We start from the raw sequence: 20,000 nt of genomic DNA on the forward strand, positions 1-20,000 counted from the left end.
CCCTGAGCTAACATTACTGTATGCTGCCCCCAACTAAACTCCTCATAAATAGTTCGGACACGTTATTTCGGTCGATTATTTATCCCCTTTAATAATACCAATTGGTATCGTATTTTATATAGTTGGAAAGCCTGATTAGTCACCTTTACAACGAGGTACCACTTGTAAGGATTGTGCATTCGTGTAATGAGCAACACAGCTAAACATGTGGGTAGCGCCCCCCCCCCCCCCCCACCCCCAAAATGTGCCAAAATCCCTGCAGTATTCTTCTGTTGGTATGGTTGGATACTGAGGTGTGGCAGTGTAAAATTAATGAAGTGTAAAAATGACCAATATGCGTTTTTTCCTTATTACTGTGGGAGAGTGCAATCATCCAATCCCCCAAGCAACTCAAAACAAGAGTGAATACCAACAGAAGTATACTGCAGGGGATTTGGGCACGTTTTTTTGGGGGGTGCTACCCACACGTTTAGCTGTGTTGCTCATTCCACGAATGAACAATCCTTACTAATTGACCGAAATAATGTTTCTGAACTATTTTTGAGGAGTATAGTTAAGAAAAGGAAGTACCCTCCTACCTACCTACCAACCTGCCTACCTACAGGGTTAGGGTTAGGGTTAGGGTTAGGGTTAGGGTTAGGGTTAGGGTTAGGGTTAGGGTTACCTACAGTACCTACCTACCTTCCTACCTACCTATCTACCTACTTACATATCTACCTACCTACCTACTTCTCTACCTCTCTACCTACCTACCTATCTACTTATCTACCCACCCACCCACCTACCTACCTCCCTACCTACCTACCTACCTCCCTACCTACCTACCTCCGTACCTCCCTACCTACCTCCCTACCTACCTCCCTACCTCACTACCTACTTACCTACAGTACCTACTGTATCTGCCTTGTTACCTCCCTCCCTACCTACCTACCTACCTACCCACCTACCTACCTACCCTCCTACCTACCTAATTACCTACCTATCTACTTAACTACCTACATCCCTACCTCCCTACCTACCTACCTATCTACCTTCCTACCTCTACCTACCCATCTACCTCCCTACCTACCTACTTACCTACCTACATACCTACCAACCTACATACCTAACTAACTAATTAACTAAATAACTACCTACCTACCGCCCTACCTAACTATGTAACTACAGTACCTAGCTACCTACCTACCTACCTACCTACCTGTCTACCTACCTACTGTATCTTCCTAGCTACCTACCTCCCTACCTACCTACCTACCTACCTACCTACACTCCTACCTACTTAATTACCTACCTATCTACTTAACTACCTACCTCCCTACCTACCTATCTCTCTACCTACCTACCTACCTATCTACCTTCCTACCTCTACCTACCCACCTACCTACCTACCTACAGTACATACCTACCTACATACCTAACTAACTACCTAACTACTGACCTACCTAACTAACTATGTAACTACCTAGCTACCTACCTACCTACTTACCTACCTACCTACATACATACATACCTATATACCTACCTACAGTAACTACCTACCTACCTACCCACCTACCTACCCACTGTACCTACCTACCTACCTACCTACCTAATGTACCTACCTACCTACCTACAATGCCTACCTACCTACATACCTACCTACTGTACCTACCTACCTACCTACAGTACCTAACTACCTACCTACCTACCTACCTTGATTGTACCTACCCACCTACCTACCTACCTACAGTACCTAACTACCTACCTACCTGCCTAGAGTACCTACCTACCTACCTACCTATCTAACTGCCTACCTACCTACTTATCTACCTACAGTACAGTACCTACCTACCTTCCTCCCTACCTACCTACCTACCCCCTACCTACCTACCCCCCTACCTACCTACCTAACTACCTACCTACATAACTAACTATGTAACTACCTAGCTAGCTACCTACCTGCCTATCTATCTAACTAACTAACCAACTAACCAACTAACTAACCAACCAGCTAGCTAACTAACTAACTACCTAGCTAACTACCTAACTAACCACCTACTGTACCTAGATACCTACGGTACCTGTTCCTCCTCAGATCTTAAACTGGCTCTCTGAAGGCCTGACAATGGACAGGAAGTCAAATGCTGTCTCACTACCCTTCCACATCAGACAGCCACTGAGTTTTGGAGCCAGACACGTCTACTGCTCTCCCCTGGGGTGGGGGTCAAAGAGAGAGAGAAAGAGAGAGAGAGTGTGTGTGTGTGTGTGTGTGTGTGTGTGTGTGTGTGTGTGTGTGTGTGTGTGTGTGTGTGTGTGTGTGTGTGTGTGTGTGTGTGTGTGTGTGCGTGTGCGTGTGCGTGTGCATCACTTGGTCTTGGATGAGAATGTGCTAAATAATTCATTGGCTACTTCCTGTGCCTGGATTTCTTGTAGGACTTGGCCAATGGTAGAAACAAACTCTGCAGTGTGTGTCAGAGTCGTGACAGTCCTTGAAAGAGGCAGGGAGGTGTGAACACACAGTGTGAGGTGGCGCGCAGCTGCTGATGCAAAAATCAGTTCGTTCCTTAAGGCCACTGACAGTTTATGACTGACTGGATATCTATCTGGGTACTCCTTCAAAATACACCGCAAAATCAGTCTGCACTTGGTGGGCGTCTAAGGAGTACCGATCAGTCTCATTTCCCAAATGAAGGCTTTCACCTCAGATCTCAAGCTGAACATTTGCTGAGATTCAATCCTGAAATCCCGCTTGATGAATTAAATCCACAGGTAATTTCGAACGAGTACGACAAGCCTTTTAAAAGTCACATCCGTTCGCAAAACATGTTGAGCTGCGGTGTTAGAACAGGCAACAGAGAATCCTGGAGGCTTCCAACTTGTGTCAGAAAGCGCATTGTGTTGCCTTTGTGTATGAAATGTGCTATATAAATAAAGTTTGATTTGATTTGAGTGTAACCGACACACTACGTCATCCTCTCATTAGGGGCTTGTCAGCTCAGACTGTCACACTGCTCTGAAGAGACAGTTAACCTCTCCAAGCGCCTTAAAACTGGAAAGCAGCTTGAATGGAATCCATTTCATGTACAGTATTATAGCACCATGCCTTTCAGCCTATGGTGTGTCCGCTGACAGAAGCCGTGATGGCCGCAGCTTAGCGAGTTTTAATTGGACGAGACAAGTGGATATGCGGGTCCGATGCCCATAGCCTACAGCACTGACATGTGGCCCACGCCTCCTAATTAGTTGATCAGAGTTGCCCCCCCCCCCCACAGCGGTTGAATGTACACTTGTAAAACTAACACACTGCTGGAAATGAGCTTCCATTACAGTAAGTATAAAACAAGTGGTTTCAGTGTTGCTTTGAAGCTAGAGAGAGATTCTGGACTTGTGAAGTGAGGAGGCTTGGGAGTGTGCAACAGAGATTGGAAGGATATGTGCTGTTCCAGCAGAATCAGCTTACAGATGGATAATGCCGTCATAGCCAGGGATTTCCATATACCGTACGCCTCAAAAAATGGCAATGTTGCAAAAATGTCCGCTTTCCAAGAATAGAAAAATGTGCTCTTCCTTCATTCAGCAAGTTCAGTTGACGACCCAGTACTGACAGTGTCCAGGAATTTACATCCAAACACCTTAAGCCTTTGTCTTTGTAATTATCACCTCCCCCCAAGTCCCCCGCAAACCCCAGTTTCAGTCTAATGTAAAACACAGACCTTTGTCTCTATTCAAAGCGAGTTTCATCCCACATTCCTTCCTTTCACTGTGTGATATCCGTCCCCTCACGATGACGCATAGACAACTCAACCAATGAAATCCTAGAAAGACTTAACTGTGTTCTGACTGAATATAAGCCAGGCCAGAAGTGACTGACTTCACTTCTCTGACTGAACCACCTTTGCTGCGTTTGTCAGGAAGTCCTTGCGCAAGTATTTGATTTCATTCAATAAACCAGACTCAACCTTTTGAACGTATCTTGGTAAATCTTTGGACTAGACAAGTCTAAAATAACTATCACAGTTTGGCGACGGGGATGGGATCACTGCCTGCGTGTTGCCGGGATTCCAGTGGATAGGACTGATCGACAGACGTGTCGGTCCATATGGGCTTGGAAAATCAATTTTCTCTCTTGCGCCAGAGCGCTAGCCGAGATTATTTCCTCAGTTCTGCCACTGGATTCCTGAGGCTCACAGGTACGTTTAAACGAACCCTCTTGTGGTTCTGAGTTGTATTTGCCTTGATTTGGTTCAGTTGTGTTGGTCTGGATTGGTTGAAAACAGGAAACCCCAGCGTGGGTATTAAGTAAGTAACTATCCAAGGAGATGTGAACAGCAATATACATATTTATATCGTATTGTCGTTTTGACTTCGTCCTTGTTTAGGCTACCGGGGGTTCTCTTCAGAAAAGGTGTAATTTTGGGTTTGGGACTCGCTCCCTTACAGTTGATGTAGACTACAGTTTAGATTGTTTGTCGGCTCGGCTGTAGTTAAGAAGTGAGAGTGCACTTCTAGGATAACGTTTTGGGTTGCTTTAGTTCGATGTTCCAGAATTAGCACAGAAGGGAACCTGTTGAAGTTCGCAGATAGTGCGATTTCCACAGGATTGAAGTTCGCAGATAGTGCGATTTCCACAGAGTGAAGTTCGCAGATAGTGCGATTCCCACAGGGTTGAAGTTCGCAGTGAGTGCGATTTCCAAATGAGTTGAAGTTCGCAGTGAGTGCGATTTCCAAATGAGTTGAAGTTCGCAGTGAGTGCGATTTCCAAATGAGTTGAAGTTCGCAGTGAGTGCGATTTCCAAATGGGTTGAAGTTCGCAGTGAGTGCGATTACCAGCTAACCTCCGGAGTGTCTGTTTTTTGTCCCCGAACGGGGTTGTGTTGTCTTTATGTTTGTCTAAGCGCTATTTTTCGCCGGCTCAGTGGGATTTTTGATTGCATTTTTGAGCCTCGGCTCTTGATTGTATGTTTGTTACGCGCGCCATGGATCCAGGTAAAGTATTGTTTTGTACCCTTTTTAGACTGTTACATTTCTGCTAGATTCCCAGTAGGCTAGCTAGCTGGTTGCCTAGGAGATAAGGAAAACAACTCCCGGTGATCCGCCTTGAGCCAGAGGGAGAACAAAGAGATTCCTGACTGGGTGAGTACTAAGCGAATTTTAATGTGTCTTAATGTTTGTTTCTTCGAAATTGTATTCTTTCCCGCCGTGAGTTAACCATAAGGTTTCTTTTCGTTGCTGTTTTGGGGTTTTTAGGCTGCGTCGTGATTATTTGGGATTTGTTTCTTTAAATTTCCCCGCGCACAACCAAAGACCACATCCGGGTCATACATGCAACATTTTGGGATCACCACTAGGTGTCCCTGTAACACTAGTTATTAAGATATGCTAGAGGATGTAAAGAATTCTACTGCAAACGTCTAGCCTGATGACATTGTTGCACTGAAGCATATTTCTGCGAGCGTTTGTTGGCAGAATTTCGTTATGTGCTAAAGCATTTTCGATTTCTTACATCCACATCTGACATTTTAGTGTTAAATTCTAAGATTCGGGCTCAGCTAGAGGGTTAAGGGAAAAGCCTGTTACTTCTCTAGACTGGTCTGTTTTTAAGATTTGGGAGAGTAGAACGAGAGAGTTTTTTTTTTTTTAGGTCAGGAAGGAAAGATAAGGAGATTCAGCAAACAGTCTCTCCGCCATTTTCCCCAGCAGAATAACTCTGATTTAAAATTAGATTCCCCCCCTCGACTTGTTGCGCCATTAGCCACGCCCCTTCTTTCTACGAGGTATTTGTCCGAACAGGTCCGGAAGGAAGAGCCTCCGATTTTGAAGTCGAGCGCCACCTGCTGGACTTCCCTTGAAACAACCCATAAGGGTGATTTTAAACTAGCCAAGATAGAGAGTTTTAATTTTTAAGGTAAATAAACAGGATAAAATAGATGTAGAGCGAACTCAAAAGTCTGACAGGGTTGAATAGGTGTTTGATTCAGGAGTTTTGTTTCAATAGTCAATGAATGGCCATAAGCTGTTCGTTTTATGCATTTCTACTGTATGAATTTTCATTCATATAATGATAATGTGTTTTTTGAGGAGCTGGCATTAGGCCTTCTCCTCTGCTATTGAACCCAGTCTGTGTTTTGAGTCTTAATTTTCAGGTGCTATGGACCCTGGGCGGCAGGTCTTTGAGAAGCCTGGATCATGCCTTCCTGGGGACTGCTTGGGACCTGCTGTTTGTCTGTTTTAACTGTTTGTTTTGTCTCTCTTTCTGATATGTAGCTTAAGACATAAGCGTTGTGCATAATAGTGGGGGGAATAGATAAGGGTTGCCAGTATCTTAATCTGAATGCAGCATCTCATAACCCAATTTATATATATTTTTTAAATGAGTATGTTAAATATCTCATGTTTATAGTTTGAGGCACATTCATCGGGCCTGAGTGTTTTTCCTGAGTGGTATTTTACAGACAACTGTCGTTCCGGGAGTGATGGGTGAATGCCGAACCAGGAGACGGGCACAGGACACCGGAGTCTACTGGCCTGTTTCCCTACAGATGGGCGATCTGGGGTTCGTGAGATGCAGACCAACGCCATGTCACCAACTCACTGTGAGCGACAGATAAGTATGAAACAGGAGCAGTGCCCAAATACTCTGTCCTCAAATGCAGAAGAGAGAGGTTTTAGATATACAAATTTTAGCTATACAAATGAAGCTTTGATGGAGTTTTTTTTTGTTAGTTAATTGTAAATGAAGCCAGTTCATTTTAGTGTCATTTTCTTTGACCCATATCTATTTTTATCCTGACTTCAGGAAATTTTTGCTTTCACCCTTAGGGGGTGTTGTTTTGTTAAGGCGAGAATATGGTTATTTTATTTTCATAAAATCGTGAGAGAAATGCTAGAGCCAAATCCAATTGCCTTGATCAGGACTGGGGACTAAGCGTGTTGAAGTCATTCTAACACTGCCCCTGATGTCACTGTAGGCTACTGCAGACTGGCTCTAAATGACACTTGAACAGTCACCCTGTTTAAGTATTCCTGACAGAATAACAATATTTTTTCCCCAAAGCAGGAGCTTGCGCTTAACCATGTTTCTGAGTATCTCCTACAGACTGTTGAATAACCGTTCCTGACCAAAGAAGGGAACAGGGAGACCAGACCAGAGGACTCTCTTTTGCTCTGTTTTGTCTCTGTTTGTCTCTCTCATCTGTGGATCCACAGACGGAGCACTTCATCAGCCTGTGCTGGAGGCGGGAGCGCCGAGGTGAGCCCTCCAGCAGCACGACCCGGGCCGACCCTACGTGGAGCAGTACAGGGATGGACCGGGTTCAGTTCAAGAGCCTACATTTCTGACCTACAAGCATCTGCTCCACCTGCGGAGAAAAAGAAATGAAGGACTAAGTGCACATTTCCACCACCAAACTAACCTGTATCTAGGGCCTAATGACAAACCTGTACTACCTCGTTCATGTTTTCATTATGCTTTCAAACTAGCCCACGGGCCAGATCATGTTTCAAAAACAGGGGTGGCGGAGGATGTTAACAGATGTCTCCAACAGAGTGAGGACCGCCATTTCCTGAGGCTAAGGAGGGGTTCCTGCATCACATCTCTCCTGGGGATTGGGTCCTAGTCCACGACCACAGACGAAGGAGCTGGAACTCGCCGAGGTGGCTCGGGCCGTACCAGTTTCTACTCATCACGCAGACAGCGATCTGAGAGAACTTCGTGGACCCATGCAAGCCATTGCCGACGGGTCCAAGCAGCAGAGGACGGTCCACCAAGGGATCGCAAACACCAGGAGATCAGAATGCAGCTGAACCAGAGGGCTCAGAGGCCAAAACCATGGGCCATCACACTGTCCTCTCCTCTGACGAGGAATCGGAGGAAAAATGACCTTGCTGGTCACCTCCTCACAAGATGCACCACACACGCACACACACCTGCACACACACACTAACATTGAACATAACTGATTTCAAGCAACGCGACATTGAAGTTGCGATCTAGAAGAGAAGACGCCTTGCATTCCCCAGATGACATTCTCCTCTGATGAGAAATCGGACTGCACCTCTGATCGCACACACTGGAACCTACATTAAACATTCAGAGACGCACACATGGAATCTATGTTCCATAGGACATCACATGCAATTATTCACAAGAGTGAATGAACTTTGAAATAATCTGGAAAATATCATATTTGTTTACAAGAGTTGCAATTGTTGAAACATGAGTTGATAAATAAGTTTGGGTTTTTCCTCTAAATTGACCAAGAGGTTTTTTGCCCCTCTTACACTGGTAACCATTTTATCTTTTTTTTGCCTTGTTAAATCAAGTTTGTTTTTTGGTGAATGGTTGTCCACTCTTAGACTATAAATAGTATATAATCATGTCATTTTTTTATCTTGTTTCCTGTCAAATTTCTGAAACAAGGGGTTTTAGGTGTGTGATTTTGCACGTTGAGAGGAAATAATTAAAGTTTCCACCTAGTGGAGAGATTATTTCCTTTCCACATGTATAGCATAGCTGACTGTTTACACTGTGTTTGGATTTTATTTTTGTGTGCCTGTTCAGGCACAAATGAGGGATTGTCCAGGAATTTACATCCAAACACCTTAAGCCTTTGTCTTTGTAATTATCACCTCCCCCCAAGTCCCCCGCAAACCCCAGTTTCAGTCTAATGTAAAACACAGACCTTTGTCTCTATTCAAAGCGAGTTTCATCCCACATTCCTTCCTTTCACTGTGTGATATCCGTCCCCTCACGATGACGCATAGACAACTCAACCAATGAAATCCTAGAAAGACTTAACTGTGTTCTGACTGAATATAAGCCAGGCCAGAAGTGACTGACTTCACTTCTCTGACTGAACCACCTTTGCTGCGTTTGTCAGGAAGTCCTTGCGCAAGTATTTGATTTCATTCAATAAACCAGACTCAACCTTTTGAACGTATCTTGGTAAATCTTTGGACTAGACAAGTCTAAAATAACTATCACAACAGTTTAGATGGCTGGTTCAAACTGTCAGCTCAGCATCCTGGTACATGAAGCTGGGCTGCCTGTCACTGTGTTGTCGTGGTGTCGGTCCAGACGTTGGACATGCTGACACCCGGACCTTCCTTAACATCACCTCTCTCTGTTGTCACAGGAGAGGACCCGGAGGCGAGACGCATGCGGACGGTGAAGAACATCGCTGACCTGCGACAGAACCTGGAAGAGACCATGTCGAGTCTACGGGGGACGCAGATCAGCCACAGGTGAGCGTGGGTGGTTGGCAGGTTCTATCATTGGTTGGGGCTAAGGGGGGATATTTTTTTTCCTTTTAAAAAACCAGCTGAAGCACTTGTTTACCTTGTTTTTAGTATTGTTTTTAATAAACACAATATACATGATTTTAGCTCTGTTCCCAACAATATAGCTCACTATTTTTGGGAATACTGATTTCCTCAAGGAGTTTAGGGTGTCCGGAAGTCTATTTCAGCTCGATTTAAAATCCCCCAGCTGATGTTTCTGAATGGAGACAGATACCAGTATATGTGACTTAATGATACATGTACTGTATATTGCTATCACTTCAGAATAGGCTATGCCATCTCCCTCAATATATTGATCAAGATATGTCTAGTAAAGTCTACATCAGTGGTACGCCGGCACACATGAAATTGCATGCCAGGATGACAGAGAACCAAAGCCTTGAGAGCCTGTCTGGATGGTGAACCATGTGTTTTAAGGAACCTACTGGCCCTCCAGAGGGCCAAAATGACATAATCGGTCTATGTCAGCACTCCTGTGCTCCGGGCTCGGCTCCTCTTTTCTCCCGCTCGGTTATTTTGCCAGTTTTTCCCCATTTACGGAGGAGGACGGCGGCGGACCTGGTCGGACGGCCATGACAGATGGCAGCGTGTGTTCTCTCGCCGTCTCCCTCCTCAAGTGCAACCGGCCAGGGAGATGATCAATGGAGGGCCGTTGTTGTTCCACCACAATGACTCCTACAGGACACAATGACTCCTACAGGACACCCGGGGGTTGGTGGGGGGGGTAGTCGGTGCCTGCTGTCCCCCACATTCACTCCCATAGAGACGCGAGAGACACCCAGCATGGGGCGAACGGATCATCAACCCCTAATGAGAACCATACAGAGAATCATGTGTGTTATGTTTGTGTACGGAGCCTGGGCGTCGGACAGGCATACCAGTTGAGCTGATAGAGAAGTAGGGATGAAAATGGATTTTGGCATTACGGTATGGTACGGTACGGTATCTAGTTACACGGTACGGTTTACGGTATTTCACCGTATACGGCATTTCACCTCCACAACACACATTAAAAAATCAAGTATTTTACTTTGAAGGAACTACAGTGCAACACATGATGGAAAATACACACTATTGTAATTAAGCTCAGTTTATTAATAGCAAGCTTATATTAAATTACAAAATTAACTGTTGCAAGCAACTTGAAATGTGAAGTTTCAGCAGCGCATTATTGTGTAATACCGTTAACATAATACAGTAAACACAGGGAATGTCACGGTTCTAATACAGTGGACATTTTATACCGCGGTTCACAGTTTTACGGTATACCGTCTCATCCCTATAGAGAAGTGCCATGCCATTAAAAGGTCCTTCACAGATAGGAATTGGCGTGAAGGATCAACGCGGTGTGACGGTTTCTCCATCTCAGTGTAATTGGTCATTGTTTGAAAAAGAAAAACGTCTCTCCATCCGTGGCTGTATGCGACTTCTTTCTTTTTTAGGGTTCATTTCCACTCCGCGCACGCTCCCAGCTCCTGGCCGACTGGTCTTAGTGATAGGGAGGATGTCATTACTCATCACCTGATGTGCTGTCAGGAATATTTAAACGCGCTGGCTGTGTGACGGGGCCTCCATAACCCTCCTCCATAGCCTGTGTGGGATACCATCACAATACGGTTTCCATCACAGCTGCATTAGCCCTCACACACTCTTCGCTAGTAATTGTCTTTGAAATGGAGCGTGCACACACACACACACACACACACACACACACACACACACACACACCACACAAACACACACACACACACACACACCACACAGAAATATCCACCCCAACCTGAGATCCAAACACCGCAACCACCACATCTAGGCTGTATTGATCAAAGCCCATATTTGATTTTCGCCATCACCTCCAAACAGGCTGAAAATATAGTATTGATTGACATTTTGAGCAAATGAAACGGATGAAAGCAAAGCTGTGATCTTTAAGGGCACCAAACAAAGAGGAGATCTCTCTCTCGTTCCAGAACTTACCGTGTTGGGCCTGTACGTTTCTGACACCGCCTGGCCTGCAGACAGGCCGGATTAAGTGCTCCAATGCAACTGGAAGTGGCGTGCAGTCCTCGTCTCATGTCCTCGCCTCATGTCCTCATCTCATGTCCTCGTCTCATGTCCTCGCCTGCTGCCCGCTCCCATACAGCTGTCCTTCATGTTGACCCACCTCTCTCTGGGTCAAGTGTGCAAACATACATGCGCACAGTGAGACCCGCGCGCACACACACACACACACGCACACACACACACACACACACACTCACACACACACACACACACACACACACACACACACACAAACACATACGCCAAGGTTGTCTTCTTCCCGTCCTCCTTCCTGTGTTGTATCTGTTCTTTTCATCCTGGTAGGATGGAAAAAAGTCTAGCAGCCTTCCATCCACCTTGCCAGTGGCAGCAGGTTACCAGGAGACCAGATCTGTGTGTGTGTGCATGTGTGTGCATGCATGTGTGTGTTCGCGTGCATGCTTGTGTGTGTGTGTGTGTATTAGTGTCCAGTAGAACCATGTCACCTTCTGCAAAAGAAGTGTTGATCCATTGAGTTTTCATTAAGCCTGACCTTTTAATGTGCATTGAGCCTGAGAAAATAATTTCTCATCACAAAGTATTCAAGTGTAGTACCAAAAGGTGTCATCGGTGGCAGCAGTGGGTGTCTCAGTTGGGTTTCTCATGCCCCACAGCACTGGCACAGGAATAATCACATTGACATCTGCTCACTGGTGCAATACAGCAGGACAGATTACAGCCACCACGGCTAGTAACATGATGAGGACCTGGCAACCGGCACCGATTGACAAATCTGGCAACCGCAATTCATAGAGAGGCTCTTGCAGTGAAGTGACTGGTGGAGTAGACCTAATGAACCAGTTAACAGACATCAGAACCACAGTTGTGTCTTCAGCATTGCTCAGGGAAAACAATCTCCTTTTTTCAACATGGACAGCCATAACAACTCACCACAGGTCCCTTAAGTCTGTCGCCTCAGCCTCGCGTGGCCAAACCCACCCACTCTTAACCCCACTTTTGAGTTTCCTGTAGAAGAGGGGTCAATTGGGAAAATATTGCACAGTCAACTGTGTCTCAGAGTGGGACTTGAACTGTTTTCCATTACTGCCGAGTCACGATACCCCCCCCCCCCCCTCCACACACACTCTCTCTCTCTCACATGACCACTCATGAAGAAACATGTGCTTCCATGGAGAGAGGCTAAACAGCATATTAGCTAGCCTTCGTCATACTAATTAAATAATTTCTGTTTATATAGCACCTTTCATGAAGTATAGGCCACTTCACAATTACCTGCCATCTCAAGATTCAAGATCAATTTATTCTCCATGTATATGGTATACACATACTAGGAATTTGACTAGGGTAATGCATACACTGAGACGACATAGGACAGGAGAGGACAATGCAAAGACATGCAAATACAAAATACAATATAACCAATAAAAGGAAAGTAAAAAATGCAAAATTACACAATATGGAGTGTGGTGAGTGTATACTGTATACAGTGTGTGTGCAGAGTGTAGTGCGATGGATGTGCAATGTTTTATATACAATGTGTGCAATGTGTGTGCCGTTGTGATATGTGGTCAGGGGTTGAAATTAGCTTTTTAGCTCACCAGCCAAACCCTAACCCTAACCCTCTGGTAGATGAAACATTCTACCCACCTAACCTTTTTTACCAGCCCAAAAAATAAGATTTATATAAGCTACAGCCTTTTTGTGTTGCGCAGACACACAGTACATGTAATCTGCATAATAATTACATTATTGTGGTGAATAAAAACAGTGATCAGAGCAGTGACAATTAGCCAACCCTAGCTAAAATAAACTACTACGCTAGCTATTCCATAGGAATGGGCCCTATAACCATGCCAGCATGCCACCTACCTAACCTAGCCCTAGGCTACTGCTCAATTACTGTTCAACATATCAACTAACCAGTTGTAAAAATTTGAGTAAGTAAGTAAAACTTTATTTATAGAGCGCTCATCTCAGCACGAGTGCACAGAGTGCTTTACAGTGGAGAATTAAAATAATAATATAAAAGCATGGACAGACATTTCCAGCTCACCATGAGCAACAATGGACCGAAGTTTTGCGATATTCCTCAGATGGAAAAAGCAGGTGCGAGTTAACGACTTAACATGTTTGTCTAGATGCATAGACTGATCAAAAGTCACACCAAGGTTCCTCAGGTTGAGGCGTACATTTCCACTGAGGGACCCCATGTGATCTGCCACCCTAGTGGCAACACTGTCTGACGCCAAGATCAAGACTTCGGTCTTAGCCACATTCAGTTGAAGGTAGTTGCTTGCTGTCCACTCCTTAATGGCAGCTAGACACTCATGCAGTACACTGAGATTTTCAATCTTATCTGGTTTGAAAGAGAAAAACAGTTGAATATCGTCTGCATAACAATGATAGGAGATGCCCTTGAATTTGCTGATTAGGAGACCAAGAGGGAGCATGTAGAGGGCAAATAGGACTGGGGCTAAGACAGAGCCCTGAGGCACGTCACAGGAGAGGGGGGCAGAGTCAGACTTAAAGGGACCTACGGCGACAGAAAAGCTTCTTTCTTTGAGGTAGGAGGTGAACCAATCTAGAATGCTCCCAGTGATGCCCACCCACTCCCTAAGCCTGTCTAACAGGATGCTATGATCTACCATATCAAAAGCTGCACTAAGATCGAGCAGTACCAGAACACCACAGTTACCAGAGTCTGTGGACATCATTATATCATTAGAAACTCTTCATTATATCATTAGAAACTCTTAGGAGGGCAGTTTCTGTTGAGTGGTTCTGTCGAAAGCCAGATTGGAATTTATCTAAGATATTCTGGTTCTTTAGAACGGTGTTGAGCTGGTTAGCAACTACTTTTTCTAAAACCTTAGAGATAAATAAAAGCTTGGAGATGGGCCGGTAGTTTTGTGATAGGGAGGGGTCCAGATTGGGCTTCTTAAGGAGGGGCTGGACGACCGCCTGCTTAAAATAGGCTGGGACTGAGCCTGACTCTAGGGAGCTATTTATAATAGAGACCAGACTGGGGCCGAGTGAGCTAATAACTTCCTTTAGCAAGGTTGTTGGTAAAACATCTAGGGGGCTTGAGGAAGATTTCATAGAACTAATTATGTCAGTTAGGTCAGTCAGGGAAATACTAGAAAAACAGCTCAAAGTAGACTGCCTGGCTGGGCAAATAGGGAGGGGAGAGGGGGTGATGCTCGCCCTCACCTCACGGGGCGGCTGTAGCTCAGTTGGTAGAGCGGGTCATTCAGTGATTGAAGGGTCAGTGGTTCGAATCCCAGCTCCGACTGTCCACATGTCGAAGTGTCCCTGAGCAAGACACCTAACCCCAAATTGCTCCCAATGAGCAGGTTAGCGCCTTGCATGGCAGCTACCGCCATTGGTGTGTGAATGTATGTGTGAATGAGATGGCCATTGTAAAGTGCTTTGAGTGCCGCTAAGGTGGAAAAGCGCTATATAAGTGCAGTCCATTTACCATTTACTTTGTTCCCAAAAAAATGAAGAAAACTATTACATTCATCATTAGAGGACACAGGTGCAGAGGGGAGAGGAGGGCTGATGATCATATTAATGGTGTTAAAAAGCACTCTAGGGTTTTGTTTGCTTGCAGAGATGATGTTAGCAAAATAAGCAGCCCTAGCATTCATGACCAAAGCATTAAAGTCAGATAGAAGTTCTTTAAGAAATAGCCGATGGACTTCAAGGTTCGTAGATTTCCAGCGCCGTTCTGCTTTGCGACACTTCTGTCTGAGTGTGCGGGCATCTTCATTCATCCAATCTGACCATCAATCTCCAGATGACCTGGGCACAAACGTCACAGGCAAGATGGCCGCGCCTATGTTGGCAACTCGTCGTCTCAGCTGGCTACCGGTTTTGTTTGTCCTGTCTTTTCTCGTAAAAATTTGAAAACTGGTTATGCTAGCCAGCAATCTCAAATAAATGCTACGCTTGTTTGGCTGTCTGGCACAATATGGTTAGCTACGTTAGTTAACGCTAGTCACAAGAGACAGTCCCAGTCAGCTAACATTAGCATATCTTTAGATAACAACAAGTTTGCTTACCGTGACTATGTTGGTTCACTGACACCTGTCAACGTTAGCTAATTAGTAGCCTAGTAACTGTACCTACTGTAGCAGGTTAGATAGTCCCCCAAATCATTTTACAGCTTGTTTCGTTTATGATGCACAGCAGCAAGCAGATCCACTGAGAGAGAGAGTGCTCTTATCATGCAAGCTGTTCAAACACTATTCATTCACTTGTGTGCTCTCTCAATTCTGGTATTTTATTGCAAAAAAGTTGTCAGTGCTATGAGCCACAAGGCTGATATTTTGTTAAGTGCTGAACCATCAATGCTGATATTTTGTTGCAAAAAACGTCAGCCGCCAAAGTGTCAGGTGGCTTCCACGCCAAATGAAAAATATACTTGTTTGGCTCTTGGCAGGTGTTAATTTCTAACCCTGTGGTACAATCAGAGGTTGTGTGCAAGGGGTGTAAAGGGTGTAGAGGGGGGGTGTTGTCCTTCCTATATCTATAGGAAGTGGATATAGACTCTATAGGAACTGGATTTATATTCAGTACTGTGAGTATCTTTGTGTGTGTGTGTGTGTGTGTGTGTGTGTGTGTGTGTGTGTGTGTGTGTGTGTGTGTGTGTGTGTGTGTGTGTGTGTGTGTGTGTGTGAGTGTGTGTGTGTGTGGGGGGGGTGGGGGAGTGTGTTACAGAAGGGTCAGGGGGTTGATGATGATGCACCGTGACTTCATATGTGACATCGCTATCCGCTACCATCCCTGGCTAGCCATTATGTCATGTGGCAGAAGCCTCTGTGTGACCCCCCACCTCCCTGACACACACACACACACACACACACACACACACACACACACACACACACACACACACACACCATCCCCCACCCCTAGTTGTTACCTCACACCTTCCTCAGTCTCTATGTGTTAGACCCTGGCGTGACTCTGTCTTCATTGATCATGTCTAAGACTCTGTCGCATGGAGTTACACTGGGATGCTCTCATGGACCTCATAGACCTTTCATTTTTACACTCCATTTATCATATGACTGAGGTTTAAAAACATATGACTGAGGTTTTATGACCTCTTTATTAATGGAATGGAATTTAAATATAGACTTCAGGCATAGCTTAGATGTTTTCTATCCACAACAGTTTATATTCTCTCAATAAATAACTGCAACGCACCTGTCTTTCCACTAGAGAGAGCTCAAGCAGGGCACTGCAACATGGGTGTGATAGTGTGTGTGTGTGTGTGTGTGTGTGTGTGTGTGTGTGTGTGTGTGTGTGTGTGTGTGTGTGTGTGTGTGTGTGTGTGTGTGTGTGTGTGTGTGCGAGTCCGAGTCTGCTTCTGTTGTTGGCTGGTTCCTCTGGGAGAACCTCGCCCGGTGCGAGTTCCCATCCAGCTTACACTGGAAGAAACAGCACTTTAGGAAAGGGTCTCAAACACACACACACACAAGTACACACACACACTACACAGCGGCATACATATGCCATCACAATGTGTGTGCAGCGATTTAATAGACTCGATTTCCTGTGATAGACTTCCTCTGTGTCGTCCATTTCCTGGAGACATCTGTGTTGTGCCAATGTAACTTGGGCACTTTAGTGCTTCATGCAGCAGTGCACATGATATCGTGCAGAGGGGGGCTTACTCTGTCCAGACTTGTTGTGGTCTGATGGTTTCCTATGGGTTCACCGCATAATCATTGTACAGGAGCCGCAAAACTTAACACCTGCCATCTTGTTAGGCTTCTGTAGGATATTTGCTGTGTAACATAAAATGTCTGCAGTGCTGAAGGTATTGATCGCACTGCTCAATTCCTTCCTTGTGGCAACAATACAGGTAGCTGAGCTAAGCTGTCCTCAAACTTACACTAATCCCTCCCCCCTCCCCCCCACTCTCTCTCTCTCATTCTCTCTCTCTCAGCACCTTGGAGACGACCTTCGACAGCACGGTAACCACTGAGGTCAACGGGCGGAGCCTCCCTGCCCTGGCCAGCCGCTCGTCCCCCATGGCGTGGCGCCTCGGCCAATCCCCGAGCCCTCGCCTACAGGCGGGCGACGCCCCTTCGATGTCCGCCAGCTATGCCCCTCCCCGGGCGGCCAGCGCGAGTGGGGCGGGCGGCGCGGGCGGGCGCTACGTGCACCCGGACCCCTCCAGGTTCGTCTACAACCCCCCCCTGAGGCGGGCGGCGGCGGCGGGGACGAGGGGGGCGGAGCAGTCGGAGAAGGGAGCAGGGCCAGAGGTGGAGATGGAGGTGGCGGGGTACATGAGCGACGGAGACATCCTCGGTAAAAACGTCAGGACAGACGACATCACCAGCGGGTAGGAGACTGTGCCATTATAGACATTTTACGATTTGAATGTGAAGTGGAAATGGTTGGATTATGACGAATACTTGTTTTCTGGATATTGACTCATGTAAAGAGGTAGATTCAGATACTGGTTTATTTGTCACATGTAAAAGTAAGTAGTAGTAGCCTTGAGAACCAATGGTTCTCGGGCCTAGTGGCCCATAGGGGGCAGGAGCCTACAGTATCTATTGTATCTCCTGTTTCTGTAGCATGAGGCAGCTTGATGTACAAGTACACCCCCTGGACATGATGGTAGTATGTCGCAGGGACATGTAAAAGTACAGTGCACCATATACTGTGAAATGTTGCTGCCGGCTCCGGATCGTGCTAAGCTTAGATTAATGTTTTGACATAAAGCTCATAAGAAAATCATCAGTGTTGCCAAGGCCTTGACAAGGGGGGGGAAATTACATCCAGTGAGTCACTGTGTACCTTTCACACGCCTCACAATGTCTTCACATGGACCTTCACCGCGTTCCACGGCTGACACATTCTCGAAGGAGGAAGAATCAATCCCCTGCATTCTGCAGCACATCCCCCCATTGTGTGTGTTTGCTCTTGAACTCAGCTCTAATAAAGGCTCGCCCACGTTGCGAGTTTGTATAACGTACAGTAGACACACGTACATGTGGAAAATAATATACAGACATTTTATTTTTCCTGTCATCATTGATGATGTGGGTAAACTGTACAGGAAGATTTGATTGATTGATTGATTGATTGATTGATTGATTTATTGATTGATTGATTGATTGATTGATTGATTGATTGATTGATTGATTGATTGATTGATTGATTGATTGATTGATTGATTGATTGATTGTACTTAATTTATTGTGTGCACCGACTGAAACCCCGGTTTTGACTATGATTAGGTAGCTGCGGGAATTAAGACTTGGAGTGTTAAAGTTAAAAGACACACACACACACAGTATGCACACATGCACACACACTACACATACACTACACATTGTCTCTCATTCCCAGTTAAATGATGATATTGCTGTTTCCAGATACCTCACAGATGGAGGCCTCCACCTGTACTCCAGAAATGCTGGCCGCACCCCCGACCTGACCTCCCCCAGAGAGGTCATCCAGAGGGGCGTCAAAGAAGTACATGGGGACATAGACAGGTAAGGGGGGGGGGGCATGGCTTCATCTGCAAGGGAGATATACCTTTGTATCACACACACGCCACCTCACTTAGTTTTGTATGGCCAGTATAGTATTGTTTCGGAAGTGTACATAGTATTGTATGGGAAGTGCAAAGCAATATATTGTACTGAGTTGCTTCTTCTAGTTTGCCAGTGGTTTTCCCAGAGTATCTCACTAATAACTCAGAGGGAAGAAAGTTAGCCATCAGGAGAGTGACAGACAGTGTCCCTCAGCAAGGGACAGCCACCGCAAATGAGGCGAAGGGAGAGACGGGCCATTGATTCATTCTCCTGTCAAGCTGCGGTTTGATGACAAGCCCTCAGAGACGGCGGAGAGAGGAGGGATGGCACAGCATGGAAACGGAGATTCTGAAAGATTTAAATGAGGCCGCTCATTCGCCTCTCCCAAACTGTGGGACATCAGAAGGAAGTGGTGGACTATTCTTTCAGTGCTCTGCTGCCTCAGAATCATATTCAGATTTTATTTTGCCCGGTAGGTTTTTACACATACTGGAAATGTGTTCTGGTCAGTTGGTGCGCACAGTAATACTAATGTATAGACAACATAAACAGGGTGCAAGGACTAGACAGGACAGTGCAAAGATAGGACCGTGCAAAATATATAGTAGAGCAGGAAGCAAAGGGCAAATACAGAATGATGTGCGATGTGTATATACTGTATACGGCGCACAATGTGCACAACACTCCTTTTTAGCATCAAAACAACATCTAACCTTTCAGACGTGTTGAACTTGGATGGAACGCGTATTTCAGTTACTAGCACTAAAACTGTGTCAGAATAAGCATGCATAAGATAGAGAATGTAATGGTCTTTGAGGCATGCCGTCGCACCCAAAGGGCAGAGGGTGACCGTAGAAAAGATGTTGTTTTGTCATGCATCTAGCTGTGATAACGAAAGGTTTGATATGCTGGTGAGCTGCTTTCATAGCACCCGGGGGGTGTGGGGGGTCGCATCATATCTCTTGACTGTTCAACCGTCAAAACGTCACGCACGGGACTCGGCGCCCTCTGCCCGCTGTGTTATCTTCCATCTGCGTGGCAGCCTGTCAGCTATGATGACGGGCAAACAGACAGATTGATCAGAGTCCAACAAAAGCATCAGTCAACCTTGTTTTT

The 20,000-nt window shown here is 45.6% G+C and overlaps 1 protein-coding gene across 1 annotated transcript in view; it reads left to right on the forward strand.

Moving 5' to 3' along the window:
- nav3 (neuron navigator 3) overlaps positions 1–20,000 on the forward strand; it is a gene marked incomplete at both ends in the record, with an annotated part of 153,249 nt that overhangs the window by 89,225 nt on the left and 44,024 nt on the right. The window contains 3 exon segments of the mRNA XM_084447775.1: positions 9,114–9,222; positions 17,282–17,680; positions 18,723–18,842. Coding sequence (XP_084303901.1) covers positions 9,114–9,222; positions 17,282–17,680; positions 18,723–18,842 — 628 coding nt within the window.

The sequence above is a fragment of the Borostomias antarcticus genome (assembly GCF_949987555.1).
Source record: "Borostomias antarcticus genome assembly, chromosome: 13".
NCBI classification, from domain to species: Eukaryota; Metazoa; Chordata; class Actinopteri; order Stomiiformes; family Stomiidae; genus Borostomias; species Borostomias antarcticus.